Source organism: Sus scrofa, chromosome 16 (assembly GCF_054392235.1).
Source record: "Sus scrofa isolate SSC_HxYL_T2T_F1_AM1 chromosome 16, Sscrofa_HxYL_maternal_Yorkshire_Landrace_v2.0, whole genome shotgun sequence".
In the NCBI taxonomy this organism is placed as follows: domain Eukaryota; kingdom Metazoa; phylum Chordata; class Mammalia; order Artiodactyla; family Suidae; genus Sus; species Sus scrofa.
In genome coordinates, this window is record NC_139398.1 from 91,825,007 (window position 1) to 91,838,073 (window position 13,067).

The 13,067-nt window shown below is 64.0% G+C and overlaps 1 protein-coding gene across 7 annotated transcripts in view; it reads left to right on the forward strand.

Annotated features, from left to right (window-relative positions):
* The window catches only part of SLC9A3 (solute carrier family 9 member A3), a 78,590-nt gene extending 66,918 nt beyond the window's left edge, over positions 1-11,672 (forward strand). For 2 of the 7 annotated variants that reach the window (XM_085001771.1, XM_085001772.1), the window contains exons 5-17: positions 550-727; positions 1,232-1,452; positions 2,423-2,625; positions 3,029-3,118; positions 3,438-3,508; positions 4,374-4,503; positions 5,602-5,717; positions 6,275-6,404; positions 6,593-6,769; positions 6,916-6,988; positions 7,449-7,562; positions 7,843-8,086; positions 8,734-11,672. In XM_085001771.1, coding sequence (XP_084857897.1) covers positions 550-727; positions 1,232-1,452; positions 2,423-2,625; positions 3,029-3,118; positions 3,438-3,508; positions 4,374-4,503; positions 5,602-5,717; positions 6,275-6,404; positions 6,593-6,769; positions 6,916-6,988; positions 7,449-7,562; positions 7,843-8,086; positions 8,734-8,737 — 1,751 coding nt within the window. In that variant the 3' untranslated portion in view covers positions 8,738-11,672. Of the gene's footprint in view, positions 1-549; positions 728-1,231; positions 1,453-2,422; positions 2,626-3,028; positions 3,119-3,437; positions 3,509-4,373; positions 4,504-5,601; positions 5,718-6,274; positions 6,405-6,592; positions 6,770-6,915; positions 6,989-7,448; positions 7,563-7,842; positions 8,256-8,733 lie in introns of those variants that run through there. The other 5 variants (XR_014830861.1, XM_085001774.1, XM_085001773.1 and 2 more) reach the window with 5 other exon arrangements.
* The last annotated feature ends 1,395 nt before the right edge of the window (positions 11,673-13,067 follow it).

The window sequence follows — 13,067 nt, forward strand, 5'->3', positions numbered from 1 at the left end:
CAGGGGAGAAGGGGCGGCCTTTTCTCCAGAACGTAGACCCTCGGGGCGGCGTCTCTGCCGGGCCACAGACCTGGGCCTGGCTGGGCTCCAGCCTCGGGCCCACCCTGGGCCCACAGCCTGGGCAGGAAAAGTCTTAGCGACAGGTCCCTCCCAGTGAGTTTCAGGCCCCAGCCACCCCCAAGGCAAGGTCATTGCCCCTTCAGACCCACCAGGGGGACGTGGACCCTGCATCTGGGAGGTCCTGGGCATTTCTCTGGGCAGGGACAACGGCAGCCTGGCAGTCCTTGCTGCCAACCCTGCCCCAGGGCCGCTGGTCTTGGCGCCGCCTCCTCCGTGGGGCGCCCGGGCCTCCCGTGGGCGCTTTCCCTGCCGAGGCAGGAGCCAACAGCCGGTCTCGGCCTCCGGCCTCCGAGAGAATCAGCCCCTTGTGTGCTGAGCTGCTGGCGCCCCGGGGGGTCACAGGCAACCCCGACGAGGAGCGGTCCAGAAGGCCCACGCCGCGGCCACAAAGGGCCATTCAGGGCCGCAGCCGCGTCCTTGCCTCCGCAGTGTCCTTCTTCGTGGTGAGCCTGGGGGGCACGCTGGTGGGGGTCGTCTTCGCCTTCCTGCTCTCGCTGGTAACGCGCTTCACCAAGCACGTGCGCACCATCGAGCCCGGCTTCGTGTTCGTGCTGTCCTACCTGTCCTACCTCACGTCCGAGATGCTGTCGCTGTCGGCCATCCTGGCGTGAGTCCTCCCACGCCGGCAGGCTGCACCCCACGGGCTGGGGTGCTCAACCAGGAGGAGGGCCGGCGCCCTGGCAGGAGGGCGGGGACCCGCCCAGGTGAGGGTGGCCTGCCTCCAGACCCCCGGCTGCCTGGCCCACTTCCCCACTCACTGTGGGGGCATGGAATGTGAGGAGTCTGCAGTTTCAGAGGCGCCACAGGGAGGGGCCCCCACACAGCCCCTCCCAGGTGCTCTGAGCCTCAGCCCCTCCCCGGGACAGAAACCGAGGCAGCCCCTCCAGGGGCCCACAGACGGTGCCAGGGTGTGAGGCCCGGGTGTCCAGTCCAGGGTGCTGATCCCCTGGGGGACCCTGTGCTCACGAAGGGGAGGGCTGACCAGTGGGGCAGGCGTTTGTCCAGGACGCAGAGGCCCTGAGGTGCCAGAGGGGAGACAGGTGCCAGCCTTGCACGTGGGCCCTGGGCCACGGGGTCTGTGGGCTCACAGCGGACTGTCCCCATGTCCCAGCATCACCTTCTGCGGCATCTGCTGCCAGAAGTACGTGAAGGCCAACATCTCGGAGCAGTCCGCCACCACCGTGCGCTACACCATGAAGATGCTGGCCAGCGGCGCCGAGACCATCATCTTCATGTTCCTGGGCATCTCGGCCGTGGACCCGCTCATCTGGAAGTGGAACACAGCCTTTGTGCTCCTGACGCTGGTCTTTATCTCCGTGTACCGGGTCATCGGTGAGGGTGGAGGGGGCACAGGGTGATGATGGAGGGGACAGTGGGGAAGACGGGGGGTGGGGATGATGGGGATGGGGATTATAGGGGGAGGACGGGGGATGGGAGGAGGACGGGGGATGGGAGGAGGACGGGGGATGGGAGGACGGGGGATGGGAGGAGGACGGGGGATGGGAGGACGGGGGATGGGAGGAGGACGGGGGATGGGAGGACGGGGGATGGGAGGAGGACGGGGGATGGAAAGAGGGTGGCAGATGGGGAGTGATGGAGGGATGACGGGAAAATGGTAGAGCAGTGACAGGGATTGGCTGCAGGAGGGTCCTTGGAACCAAGGACACACCTACCCCCAGTTCGCAGCCCCCTGTGGAGCCTCAGAGTGGCCTGGCTGTTGGTTGTCCTCAGTGAAAGGACAGGCCTTCTCATGGCCTTGTGGCCTCATGACTGAGATGGCACAACCTGGAAGTCAGAATGGAAGGTTCTGGAACCCAAGGGAACCCACATGGCTTCCCACTGACCCTCTCTGGATGTGGTCATTCGGGCACAGCTGGCAGCCAAGGCATTGGACCTGGGCATGGGAGAGGCAGAAAGCCCCTGCTGTCCTCACCCAGCCTCAGATGTGTGGTGCTGACCAGGTGCCATGACCCAGGGCCTGGGGGTGGGGGACTGGGGGAGAGAAGGACCAGGTGACCAGTGCCTGCTCTGCCCACCATCGCCAGATGAGGGCCAGATGCCAGGCATGTGGGTGACCTCTGGTCCTGGAGCCACCAGGGCACCAAGGTGCAAGGCCTGGCCCGTCTCAGCCATGGCCCCAGCGAGACTCGAGCTCTTCCAGAGCTGCCGGGTGCGCGGAGCTTGGCAGATGGTCCAAGGGACGTCGGGGGAGGGGCCAGGTCACGGGCCGCAGCCCTCCGAGGCGGGGATGGAGGGGCAGAGCCGCCCTCCCGGGAGTGCTGAGTGCCCGCCGGGCCCGTAGGTGTGGTGCTGCAGACCTGGATCCTGAACCGGTACCGGATGGTGCAGCTGGAGATCATAGACCAGGTGGTCATGTCCTACGGCGGCCTCCGCGGGGCGGTGGCCTTCGCCCTGGTGGTCCTTCTGGACGAGAACAAGGTCAAGGAGAAGAACCTGTTCGTCAGCACCACCCTCATCGTCATCTTCTTCACCGTCATCGTCCAGGTACCGGGACCGCCTCCCGCCGCTGGAACCCACCCTCGCAGGCGCCAGGCCTAATTGGGTTTGGTAATTTTAGTAACTAGGAGCCGTTTTGTAGGTTTTCATGTGGCCCCACAGGGGACGCAGCACGATTTGGCCCAAAAACGTCCTTCCTCAGCTGTTGCTGGTTAACGAAGCCCCAGTTAATGTTTCTTTGAGTCGACATGCCCGGGAAGGGCCTCGCTTTGCTTTAGCGAATCCCGGGAGCCCGCCGGGCCTCCAAGGCCACCCAGTGACCCCGTGGCAGGGGCTCCTTCCCTCCGGGGACCTGGCTGAGGGCAGCCCCTTCCTTCCCTGGGGGGGGGTGGCGGTGTGGGCTCGGGGGGGCCTGTCCCGGCCACCAGGGTCAGCGTGCCCTGTCTTCCAGGGCCTGACCATCAAGCCTCTGGTGCAGTGGCTGAAGGTGAAGAGGAGTGAACAGCGAGAGCCCAAGCTCAATGAGAAGCTGCATGGCCGGGTACATGGAGGGGGAGGGAGGGGTGGGGGGAGGAGGGAAGGAGGAAGGGGGGGCAGAGGAAGGGGAGGGAGAGGGAGAAGGGGGAGGGGAGAGGGAGGGGCGAGGGAAGAGGAGGACAGAGGAAGGGGGAGAGGGAGGGAGGAGGGAGGGGAGGAAGGGGGAGAGGGGAGGGAGGAGGGAGGGGGAGGGAGAGAGAGGGAGGGGGAAGGAGGAGGCAGAGGGAGGGAGGAAGGGGTGGGGCGGGGGAGGGAGGAAGGGGTGGGGCGGGGGAGGGAGGGGCCACCCAAGTGACCTGACCCACGGGCCTTTCCTCCCGAAGGCTTTCGACCACATCCTCTCGGCCATCGAGGACATTTCAGGGCAAATTGGACACAACTATCTCAGAGACAAGTAAGTGGCTGGAGTGGCCCCTGACTGAACTGGCAGAGGACAATTCAGAGGCACGTTTGTCTCAGGGTCAGTGCCCCCTCCTCTTTTAACGTGACTACGGCGCCCACCAGCTATAGAGGGAACCTGGCATCACGTAACCCTAACCTCGCAGAGCCCGAGGGCCCTAGGGACGCTGCCCTGCAAGGAGCCCGCTTCTCTGGGCCCCTCCCCCTCCGGGGACGTCCCTCCCGGCTTTGAATCCCTTTCTCCTCCCCCTGGGCACCTGTCCCCCCCCCCCCAGTCCCCTGGGACTATCTGAGTCTGGCCCAGGCTCCTCCTCTCCATCCTGAACAACCTGGATGCTCTGCTGTGTTCAAGCTTCCCTCCGGCAGGCTAGTCCTCCAGGTGTAAGAGTTCAGGGGGCTCTTCCTGGCCCACCCCTCCTGCAGGCAAAATGTACCCCATCACTGTAGCCAGAGCCCAGGGCTCTGCCCCCCTTTCCAGAGGGTTAGGCAGTCACGTGAAAAGCGCAGCATCGCACTAGAGAAGAGGGTGTAACCTCGTTTTCACACACACGCCCGCCCGTGACCACTGCCATCAGCCAGACAGGTGGGATCAACACACACAACTGGGAGGCTGGTGCTGGGTGGCAACGTGGAGGCTCCTCTTTCATCTTAAATGTCTCCTGTGTGCGTGTTGTCGTAAATACAAGTCAAAGTGGGGGCCTGTCCTGTGTCCTGCCCCAGCTGCTGACACTGGGTCCATCCTGAGTCGATGCTGGGAACAGTCCCACCACGCCAGCAGGGTCCCTCTGTCCCCGGCGCACCCAGGGCCCAGCGAGTGCTGACAGCTGTTGGTTTGACCACCGCCCTGCCCCCGCCCCCAGGTGGTCCAATTTTGATCGGAAATTCCTCAGCAAAATCCTTATGAGAAGGTCGGCTCAAAAGTCACGAGATCGGATTCTGAATGTTTTCCACGAGCTCAACTTGAAGGACGCCATCAGCTACGTGGCCGAGGTACCAGCCATTTCGTCTGCTCTTTGCTGGAGTTGGTGTTGAAGCAAGACAGACGTGGTGTGGACCTTCCCTGGGGTCTGGACATTGGGCTCAGGGCCCTGCGCCCTGGGGCCACGGGGTGGGGGTGGGGCCGGCTGGTGGGCAACACCACACCCTGCTTGGTGCCTCAGCCAAGTTCACCTGAGCTCGTGGGCCCTCGGGCATCCCGAGAATGGGTTACCTCCTGGCTCTCACTCTGTGGTGCTGGTGGGGCTGAGTGCACAGCTCCCATGTACACGAGCTCCAGGCTCCAGCAGGGGAGGCCATGGGATGGGCGCTTCTAGAAGGGCTGCTGCACCCCTGACCCAGCTGGGGAAGTTCAGGGCGAGAATTCCGGCCTCTGACTGTGCAGGCCCTGGAGGCCTCAGAGCCTGAGTGTGGGTGGCAGGCGGGGGGTTCTCCAGACTATGCCCCTCTGCTGCCTGCACCCTCTCTCCTGGGGATCTGCCACTTGGTGCCACAGGTGCCCAGCAGGGCACCAGCCTCCCCTGCAGCCGCTGCCCACCCCATCCTGACACAGGCCCATGGGCTCCTCCCCGCTCAGACCTGACGGGGTTAGCACATCCACCCTGACTGCGCTGCTGAGCGGCAGCAGCTCTGCGGGAGCCCCCACCAGCCGCCCCTCCCAGCTCCCCCCACCCCCAAGGGTCAACCATGCTCTCCTGGTGCACCCCCGGCACACAGCCTGCATCCCAGCCATGGCTCAGCAAGGTGACTTCCTGCGGGGCTCTTCTCTGTGTAGTTTGAGGCCGATTCAATTCCAGATTGGAGAGGGGTCCCCCCAGCAGGGACAAGCCCACATTCCCAATCCTGCAGGGATTCGGTGTCTTGCCAGCACTCTCCCAGCTGTGGCCAAAGTGCCATGTCATCCGCACGACTGTCTACACACCATCCAGTCCCAGCACGGCCTCCACCGTGGCCTCTGGGGTCTGGGCCCTCCCGTGGCTGGAAGGTGCCACAGGGCCAGCAAACAGCCCCCCAGCTCCCTGCAGCCAGGCACGCCCTGGCCAGGCCACCCGTGGCCGACCAGGCTGTGATCAGGCTGCGTGATCCTCGCAGGGAGAGCGCCGAGGCTCCCTGGCCTTCATCCGCTCCCCCAGCACCGACAACATGGTCAACGTGGACTTCAGCACCCCCAGACCCTCGACCGTTGAGGCCTCCATCTCCTACCTCCTGTATGTGCCCTGGGGCTGCTGGGGGCAAGGCTCTCCCCAGCCCCCGACCCACCTGCAGGCACCAGCCGGGGAGCGTCTGGGGGCCACCGGCACAGGGAGGGGGGTGGGGAAACGGGCCCAGAGCCCCTCGCCAGTCACCTGCGGTGCCAGTCAGCTGCTGCTGTTGGCACTGGCAGAGAGGCGGTCAGGAAGGGTCAGCAGGTATCGCCAGGAGCCTCATCAGAGTTTGTCCCCCCGCCATGGAAGCCACCTGGTCCTGGGTCTCAGGCCTCCGGCCTCTGCCCTGCAGGGCTGCTTGGCTGGGCTTGCGGCTAGTGGAGGGCTGTTCCGGGCTCCAGCACTGGGTGTCCAGGTTCTGGGAGAAGCAGTGGGAGCCCGGATGGGGCTTCAGCCGGGCTTTGGAGGGGCAGGTGCACAGCAGGGGGACAACTAAACAGGAGCCAGGAAGGCCCCTTGGGGGACCGTCTGACTCGAGCAGGGGGATAGCCCAGGCCCCAGGGGTGCCGCCTCCGGGGTGGGCGGAGGGGGGTGGCACTTGCTCACAAGACCCCGCGCAGGAGGGAGAATGTCAGCGCCGTGCGGCTGGACATGCAGTCGCTGGAGCAGAGGCGGCAGAGCATCCGTGACACGGAGGACATGGTCACGCACCACACGCTGCAGCAGTACCTGTACAAGCCCCGGCAGGAGGTGGGCCGGCCCAGGGCTCTCCCACCAGAACCTTGGGCAGGGCCTGGGGGCGAAGGGGGGGTTCTCAGGCTGAGACGGGGGAGGGGGAAGGTCAGGGCTCGGTCCCCGGGCTCGCGTTTCGGGGGTGGGGGCAGCCCTGGTGTACTAGCCACGCGGACACTACCAGCCGTGACATCCTATCCCCGCAGTACAAACACCTCTACAGCCGACACGAGTTGACGGCAGACGAACACGAGAAGCAGGACAAGGAGGTCTTCCACAGGACCATGCGCAAACGCCTGGAGTCCTTCAAGTCGGCCAAGCTGGGGCTCCACCCGCACAAGAAGGGGGCGAAGCTGTACAAGAGGGAGCGCGCCCAGAAGCGGGTGAGGGGCGGCGGGCCGGGCTCAGACTGGCTTCCCTGGCCACGGGGAGGCGCCCTGGCCGCAGGGCCAGGGTCTCCCAGGGCGCTCCCAGTGGTTCCGGATCTGTAGCGAGGCCCGGCTGTGAGCAGTTTCCTTCTATTTCTCAGAGAAACAGCAGCATCCCCAACGGGAAACTGCCGATGGGAAGCTCCCTGCAGGATTTCACCATTAAGGAGAGAGGTACGGCTGGGCAGGCGGCAGGGCGAGGGCGGGAGGGTGCAGAGGGCTTTTCTTCCAGGGAGACCCCTCCCCTCAGCACCGAGAACCCTCCTTTGCAGGCTGCTGCCCCGCTTCCCCTGCTGCCCATCTGGTCAGCCGCGCCCAGAGCTGGGCGCTTGCTCCCCGCCCGTCCCGAGTCTGCAGCCCCCCCCCCCCCCCCCCCCCCCCCGCTCCAGCTTCCCTCCTCCTCAAAAAGGCCAAGTGCAGCCAGGGAGGGGGGCGGGGAGAGCCCCTGCCCGGTGTGCTTCTCTTTGCCCAGCCCCATTCTATCGAGACCATCTGGGCACCACGGTCCACTAAACTGCCCAGAGGCCACTGGGGTGGGGTGGGGTGGTGGCAGCAGTGACGACGCTCGGGGCGCTGTGAGCGGTCCAGGGCGTTGCTCATCTCCACTCTCCGCCTGTTCCCCTGCCGCCATCAGATTTGGAACTTTTGGACCCCGAGGAAGCCGCCAGCTATGATGCCGAGGACATGAGCGGGGGGATCGAGTTCCTGGCAAACATCACACAGGACACAGCGACAGACTCCCCCTCCGGTGAGGGCCAGCCCTTTGCTCTCCCCTAGAACCCACCCCTGGTGAGAGGACCCCGTGGTCGAGCGCTGGGGCCACAGGGCGGCACAGGTGTGGGTGGCAGACCAGGGTCTCTGCTCTGAGAGGAGGGCCTGAACCCCCAAGGAATGTGACCCTGACCTTCCAGGTGACCTTCCAGGTGGCTGCGGCCGCAGGATGCGCTGGCGTCTGACGCCGGGGGGCGCTCCCCTCTGCCTTTCTGGGCGAGCCTGGGAAGCTGACGAGCCGCTGCCCTTTCTCCTAGGAATTGACAACCCCGTGTTTTCCCCCGACGAGGACCCCAGCATCCTCAGCCGGGCACCGCCCTGGCTGTCTCCCGGGGAGGCAGTGGTGCCCTCCCAGAGGGCCCGAGTGCAGATCCCCCACTCTCCCGGCAACTTCCACCGCCTGGCGCCCTTCCGCCTCAGCTGCAAGTCCGTGGACTCCTTCGTGCTGGCCGATGGCTCCGAGGAGCAGCCCCGCGCCGCCCCGGCCGAGTCCACACACATGTAACTGGCCCTGCCCTCCCCTGCCGGCTAACAGCTGCTCTCTCCCCAGCTCCTCTGCCCAGCCGCCCGCGCCCGCTCCGGCCGGACCTGCTCCCTCTCTCTCTGCAGCAGCGGCTCTGCCTTCTGCTACTCTGTTCTCACAAGCCTCTGGTTCCAGCTCCATTTTTCTTAAGATTCGTCTGAGTTCCCGCTTCTCCAGCCGAGTTGGGGGTGGGGCGGGGTGGGATCAGTGCTGTTGGAGAACTTGACCGCTTTAGGTTTTGCGGGTTAGGAGACTGTGAGCTCAGAGGGCAAGGGGAAGGGGAAGACGTTTTTCTCCCTAAAGGCCCGGAGGTCCGGAAAGCCCGCGTGACAGATGGGAGTGCGGGAGACCCTCAAGCGGAGAGCAGGACAGGGGCAGGGTTCAGGACGGGGTCCCCGCGGGCCGGCCCGTGGCAGCTAAGCCCGGCTCAGGAAGGTTCCAGTGAGCCTGTCCTCGGCCCGCGCAGGGCTCCCGGGGCACCAGGCGCCTCTGCAGCTCGTCTTCCTCCCGCGGCTTCACCTCCAGGCTTGGCACGCGCCCCGGCCCTGGGGTGCGGTCCTCGGTCCCACCTGGGCTGGAGGCGGGGGCACCCGATGCCCCGTGCTCACACCGGCTTCTCCTGCAGGTGACACGGGGTCGGACGCACCGCTGACCGGACGCTCGTCCCCACACGAGGGACAGCCCGCCGCCGAGATGCCCCCGCGCGTGCGCGCCCCGAGCCCGGCCCCGCCCAGTCCGGCCCCGCCCAGCCCCGAGAAGGCCCCGCCCACCTCCCGAAGCGCCGCGCCCGCTGCGCCGCCGGACCCCGAACCGGGGGCGGGGCCTGCGCCTGGGGTGGGACCAGAGCGCCGCGGGCTGCCGGCTGCGCACGCGCGGTCGGCAGCGGCGCGCCGCGTGCACAGCCGGCGCTCGTTCCAGAGGCCCCGCGCGCGCCGCCGCCCCGCGTTGCTAAAGCTCGCTTCGCTGCAGCCTTCGTGCCACACGCCTCCTCACGCCCTGGAGCAGGAAGAGACGCCGCTGTGACGTCCGCCCACTCGGGGTCTGCATACATGATCTCGCCCCTGAGGATGTCCCCCATAGCCGCGCCCCCCAGGGGTCTCCCCCGCCCCACATTACGGAGGGCTCCCCAGGGTCTGCACTCCCGGGCTTCTGCACCCTCCACCACGGCTGCCCAGCCGGGCGTTGGCACCCACGACCTCGCGCCCCCCGAGGATGCTGCCCCCCAGGGGTCTCCACCCCCCACAACACACCCATGTTCACCTGGGGTCGTGCCCTCCATGCCTCCTTCCCAAGGGGGTCTTCCCATAGCCTCAGTTAGCCCTGGGCACTCACCAGTTAGGTGCTGGATGGACAGGAGCTGGACTCCCAGGGGACGAATGTGCTGCAGGACCTGACCCTTGGAATTCCTTGGGGTCCCTGCAGAGAGGCCCCTGTGGGTCACGAGCCTCCTCCACCTTCTGGGAGGCCCAGGCAGGTGCCCTTGCCAGGAGACTCCTGTGCCCTCTGTCCATCTGTTCTGGATTTAAACTGGGCACTTGTGTGTTACTGTTTCCACTGTCACTCCTGACCCAGGGACAGTCTGTGCTTGAGTTCTTGCCACCCCGTATCCATTCTCATCAGCACTGCTGGGGAAACTGAGAACCACACAAGCTGAGCTTTGCCCACTGTTATGCCAACCCAAGATCCTAGGCCTAGACTGGCCTCTCTCAAAGCCCCCTGGGAGGATGAGAGCCCAACTCCAGGATAGGATGTGGGATGTCCTCATGTCCACTCACCAGGTCTCAGAACCACCTGTCACCTTGTGGACCACGGGCACAGCTGCAGAAGCATCCTGTGTTTGCTTATCCTTGCTGTGTTGAGACTCCCAGAGCTCAGTGCTCATCCTGCACACCCCCCCACCCCAGTGTGGTCTCTGGGCACAGGGGCTGAACGTCCCCAAACAGCTGGTCTCTGGCCTGAGCTTGTCCCACCTAATGCTGGCAGATGGCCCAGGCTGGGTAGAAGTGGCACTGGCTGCATGGGCCTGCCCACGAGGCCCCAGCAGACAAGTGAGGCTTCTGCTCAGCAGTCTTGTTTGGAATCACACTGGGTCCTTGGATGGACCCTGGCCAGATGGTGGCTCAGGCGTCCTCACACCAGGGACGCCGAAGGGACTTGGACCACCTCCCCACCCCACCCCAGCCCCAGGGCCCCATGGATGGGGCCTTGGACAGAGCCCCCAGGCCTCTGGAGGGCAGGGCAGGGCACCTGTGCAGTGAGGCGGGAGGGGCCTCACCTGGCCTCTCTGCTCCTCGGACGCAGGGTTTGAGGCAGTAAAGGAGTAAAGGACAGTGGACACCTGGAAGCTTTTCTGAAGAAGCCAGGCTCCAGCCTGCTCAGGGAGCTGTCCGCGCTGCCCTCTGCCTTGTTCCCGGGGCGAGGCCTCAAAGCCGTCGTCACCAGGGTCTCGAGCAGTGTGCAGCCCTTCGACAGAGCAGTGATTCCCAGGGCGAGGCTACACTTCGCTGTTGAAGAACAAGTGACCCAACAGGGAAGGTCCTTGGGGCCCTGGTTCACCCAGAGTTAGCTCTGTAGCTGAAGTTCGGACCTGCTCACAACCCGAACCACTGGCTTAGCCGTCACGGGCACAAGAGCGACCCGCAGTTTGCCGTACTTGTTCCCACACTCACAGCCACTTGGACCAACACTGTGAGCACAAAATCCAGCCATCACCTGCCCAGCAGACCTGGCGGAAGGCACAAGCTCCGTCTACTCCCTGCAGGAGGGGTTGATCCAGAACAGACTGGGTCCTGCAGTGTCCATAGCCCAGCCGGTCTGGCATCTCCAGCTGCCTTAACAAGCCTCCTGGACCCTATTCAGCTGCAGGGCCGGAGGCGAGCCCTGGGAAAGCGCTCCGGGCACTTCCCAGATGCCCACTAGACCTCAGGCTGATGAAGCTCTCCTGGGCCAGTTCTGTGGCCGGTGTCTTCTGCGGCGGGTGACCTGTGCCACTGAGCACAGCCACCGTTGGGGCAAGTTCCAGGGGAGACCTTTCAACTTGGGAGAGACTGTTCAGTCTGTGGACACAGTGTCATAAAGCCCAGTAGTGTGGCTACATCTCATGAAGGAGAATCCTAGCTGTTCTTGTCATTGTCAAACAGAAGGTAAACAAAGTCTTATGAATGTATTTCCTTAGGAAAACTGCTGTAAAAATTTTTATTAGGAAAGAATTCCTATTTATTTAACACTGAACTTCGGCCTCCTTTGTGGAAGACTATGACGTGCACAGATTCAGAACCCACTTCTCACTTCTGTATCTTCTCAAAAATGATCTGGTTACAGCGCCCAGATCCTGTGCACTACTGATCTTCCACTGTGAAAGGTGGTTTGATGGAGGAATTTCACTGAAACTGGAAATGCAGTGTAAGTTCTGATCTTGTCAAGTCTCCTGTAACCTAATCCAATCGACGTGCCTTAAAGAGCTGCCCCATGCAGTCCCCAGTGCGGGGGCGTGTCCGGGCAGGGCCCACCACAGGTCCTACAACAGCGACGCCTTCATCAAGTCTATTAAAAATGTTTCAAGGAGTTTTGGGGTGAAAACTTTGTTTACAAGTGAGAAATCCTATCAAGGAGGATTTAAGGAAGCATCTCCTGCACGCACGCAAACTCAAACTGTTGGCGGTACAGTTAACATGGACGTGTGTGTGTCTGTGTGTCTGTGTCTGTGTGTGGTGGCCCCTGGGCTGGTGCCAAAGCCTGCAGGAACAGCCAGGGCCCTGGAACCCGTCCCGTCCCCAGCAGAGCCTGCAGGGAGCGGCGCCCACCAAGCCAGAGTGGGAGGACTGAGTACTTTCCACAGCGAGGTGGTGGGGTCAGCAGGGTCCAAAGCCTGGTGGGGGGGACAAGGAAGGGGTCTTGGTGGGGCTGAGACGAGGCTGGTGAGGGAGGCAGAGATGTGGCGAGACCCATCCCCTGGGTGGAGCTGCCCAGGGCTGGCGGTCAAACCCAGCACGTCATTTTCCGTGCTGCCCTGTCGGACACACCTCTTACTTTAATCGTTAGGACCTTAAATGATTATTCTAAAATGAGAACAGCAAGTCAAGGCCAAGTCCAGAGACATGGTTTCTTAGTGGTGCCTACCAGTACCCACAGCCCTTCCAGCTTGTTGCACAGCACAATCTCCAGCAAGGAGGCAGCATTTGCCCGCAACTGCCCCCAGTAAGAAGGAATCACAAACCAGGTGGCTTCAAACCTCAGGTGCTCGTTGCCTCAGCAGCGGGCAATCAGGGGAAGGCCGCTGTCCAGCCTGTCCAGCCTCTTACTCTGGGCTGGCAGAAGCTTCACCATGACGGGTCTCCTGTGCCGTCGCCTTGTGAGGACATGGCCATGTCTGCTTGGGGCCCCCACCTCCACCTTCCCGCATGGGCTCCCTCTCTGGTTTCCCAGGGGCACCCCCCCACACCCCCGCTAGGAGGAGGAGCGGGGCCGCTGGAAGCCCCCCGCGTGGATATGGCAGCCCTGCTGTGGCCCACCAGCCCCCACTCATTTCCTCTGGATAGAAAGAAACCCCTTGGTTCCAGGCTCTGTTTTGGGGCATCCTCGTGACAGCAGCTAGGGCTGTACGTGTAGGCAGGAGACAGCAGGCTGGGATCGCAGGGGGACAGTGGGACTGGCGGTGCTTCAAACACACCTGGTAGGACCCGTTCTCCCCATCTCCTTGGAGAGCCCTGAGTGAAGTTCAAAGTCTGGGAAACTTCCTGCCCTGAAACAGGTTTTCCAACTGAACAGCAACCTTTTTATGCAGAAAGACCCCGAGACTCAGTGAGTCCACACTGGCCCAAGGCAAGCTTGGCCTGTTAAACCCATCTGCTCCCGTGGGCACTTGGTGGCCCGAGTGAAAGGCAGGCACTGGCCTTCAGGCCTCCTGCGGGCCTCTCGCTGAGTGACCTGGAGATGACCCAGCCCTGGGCATCGGCGTAG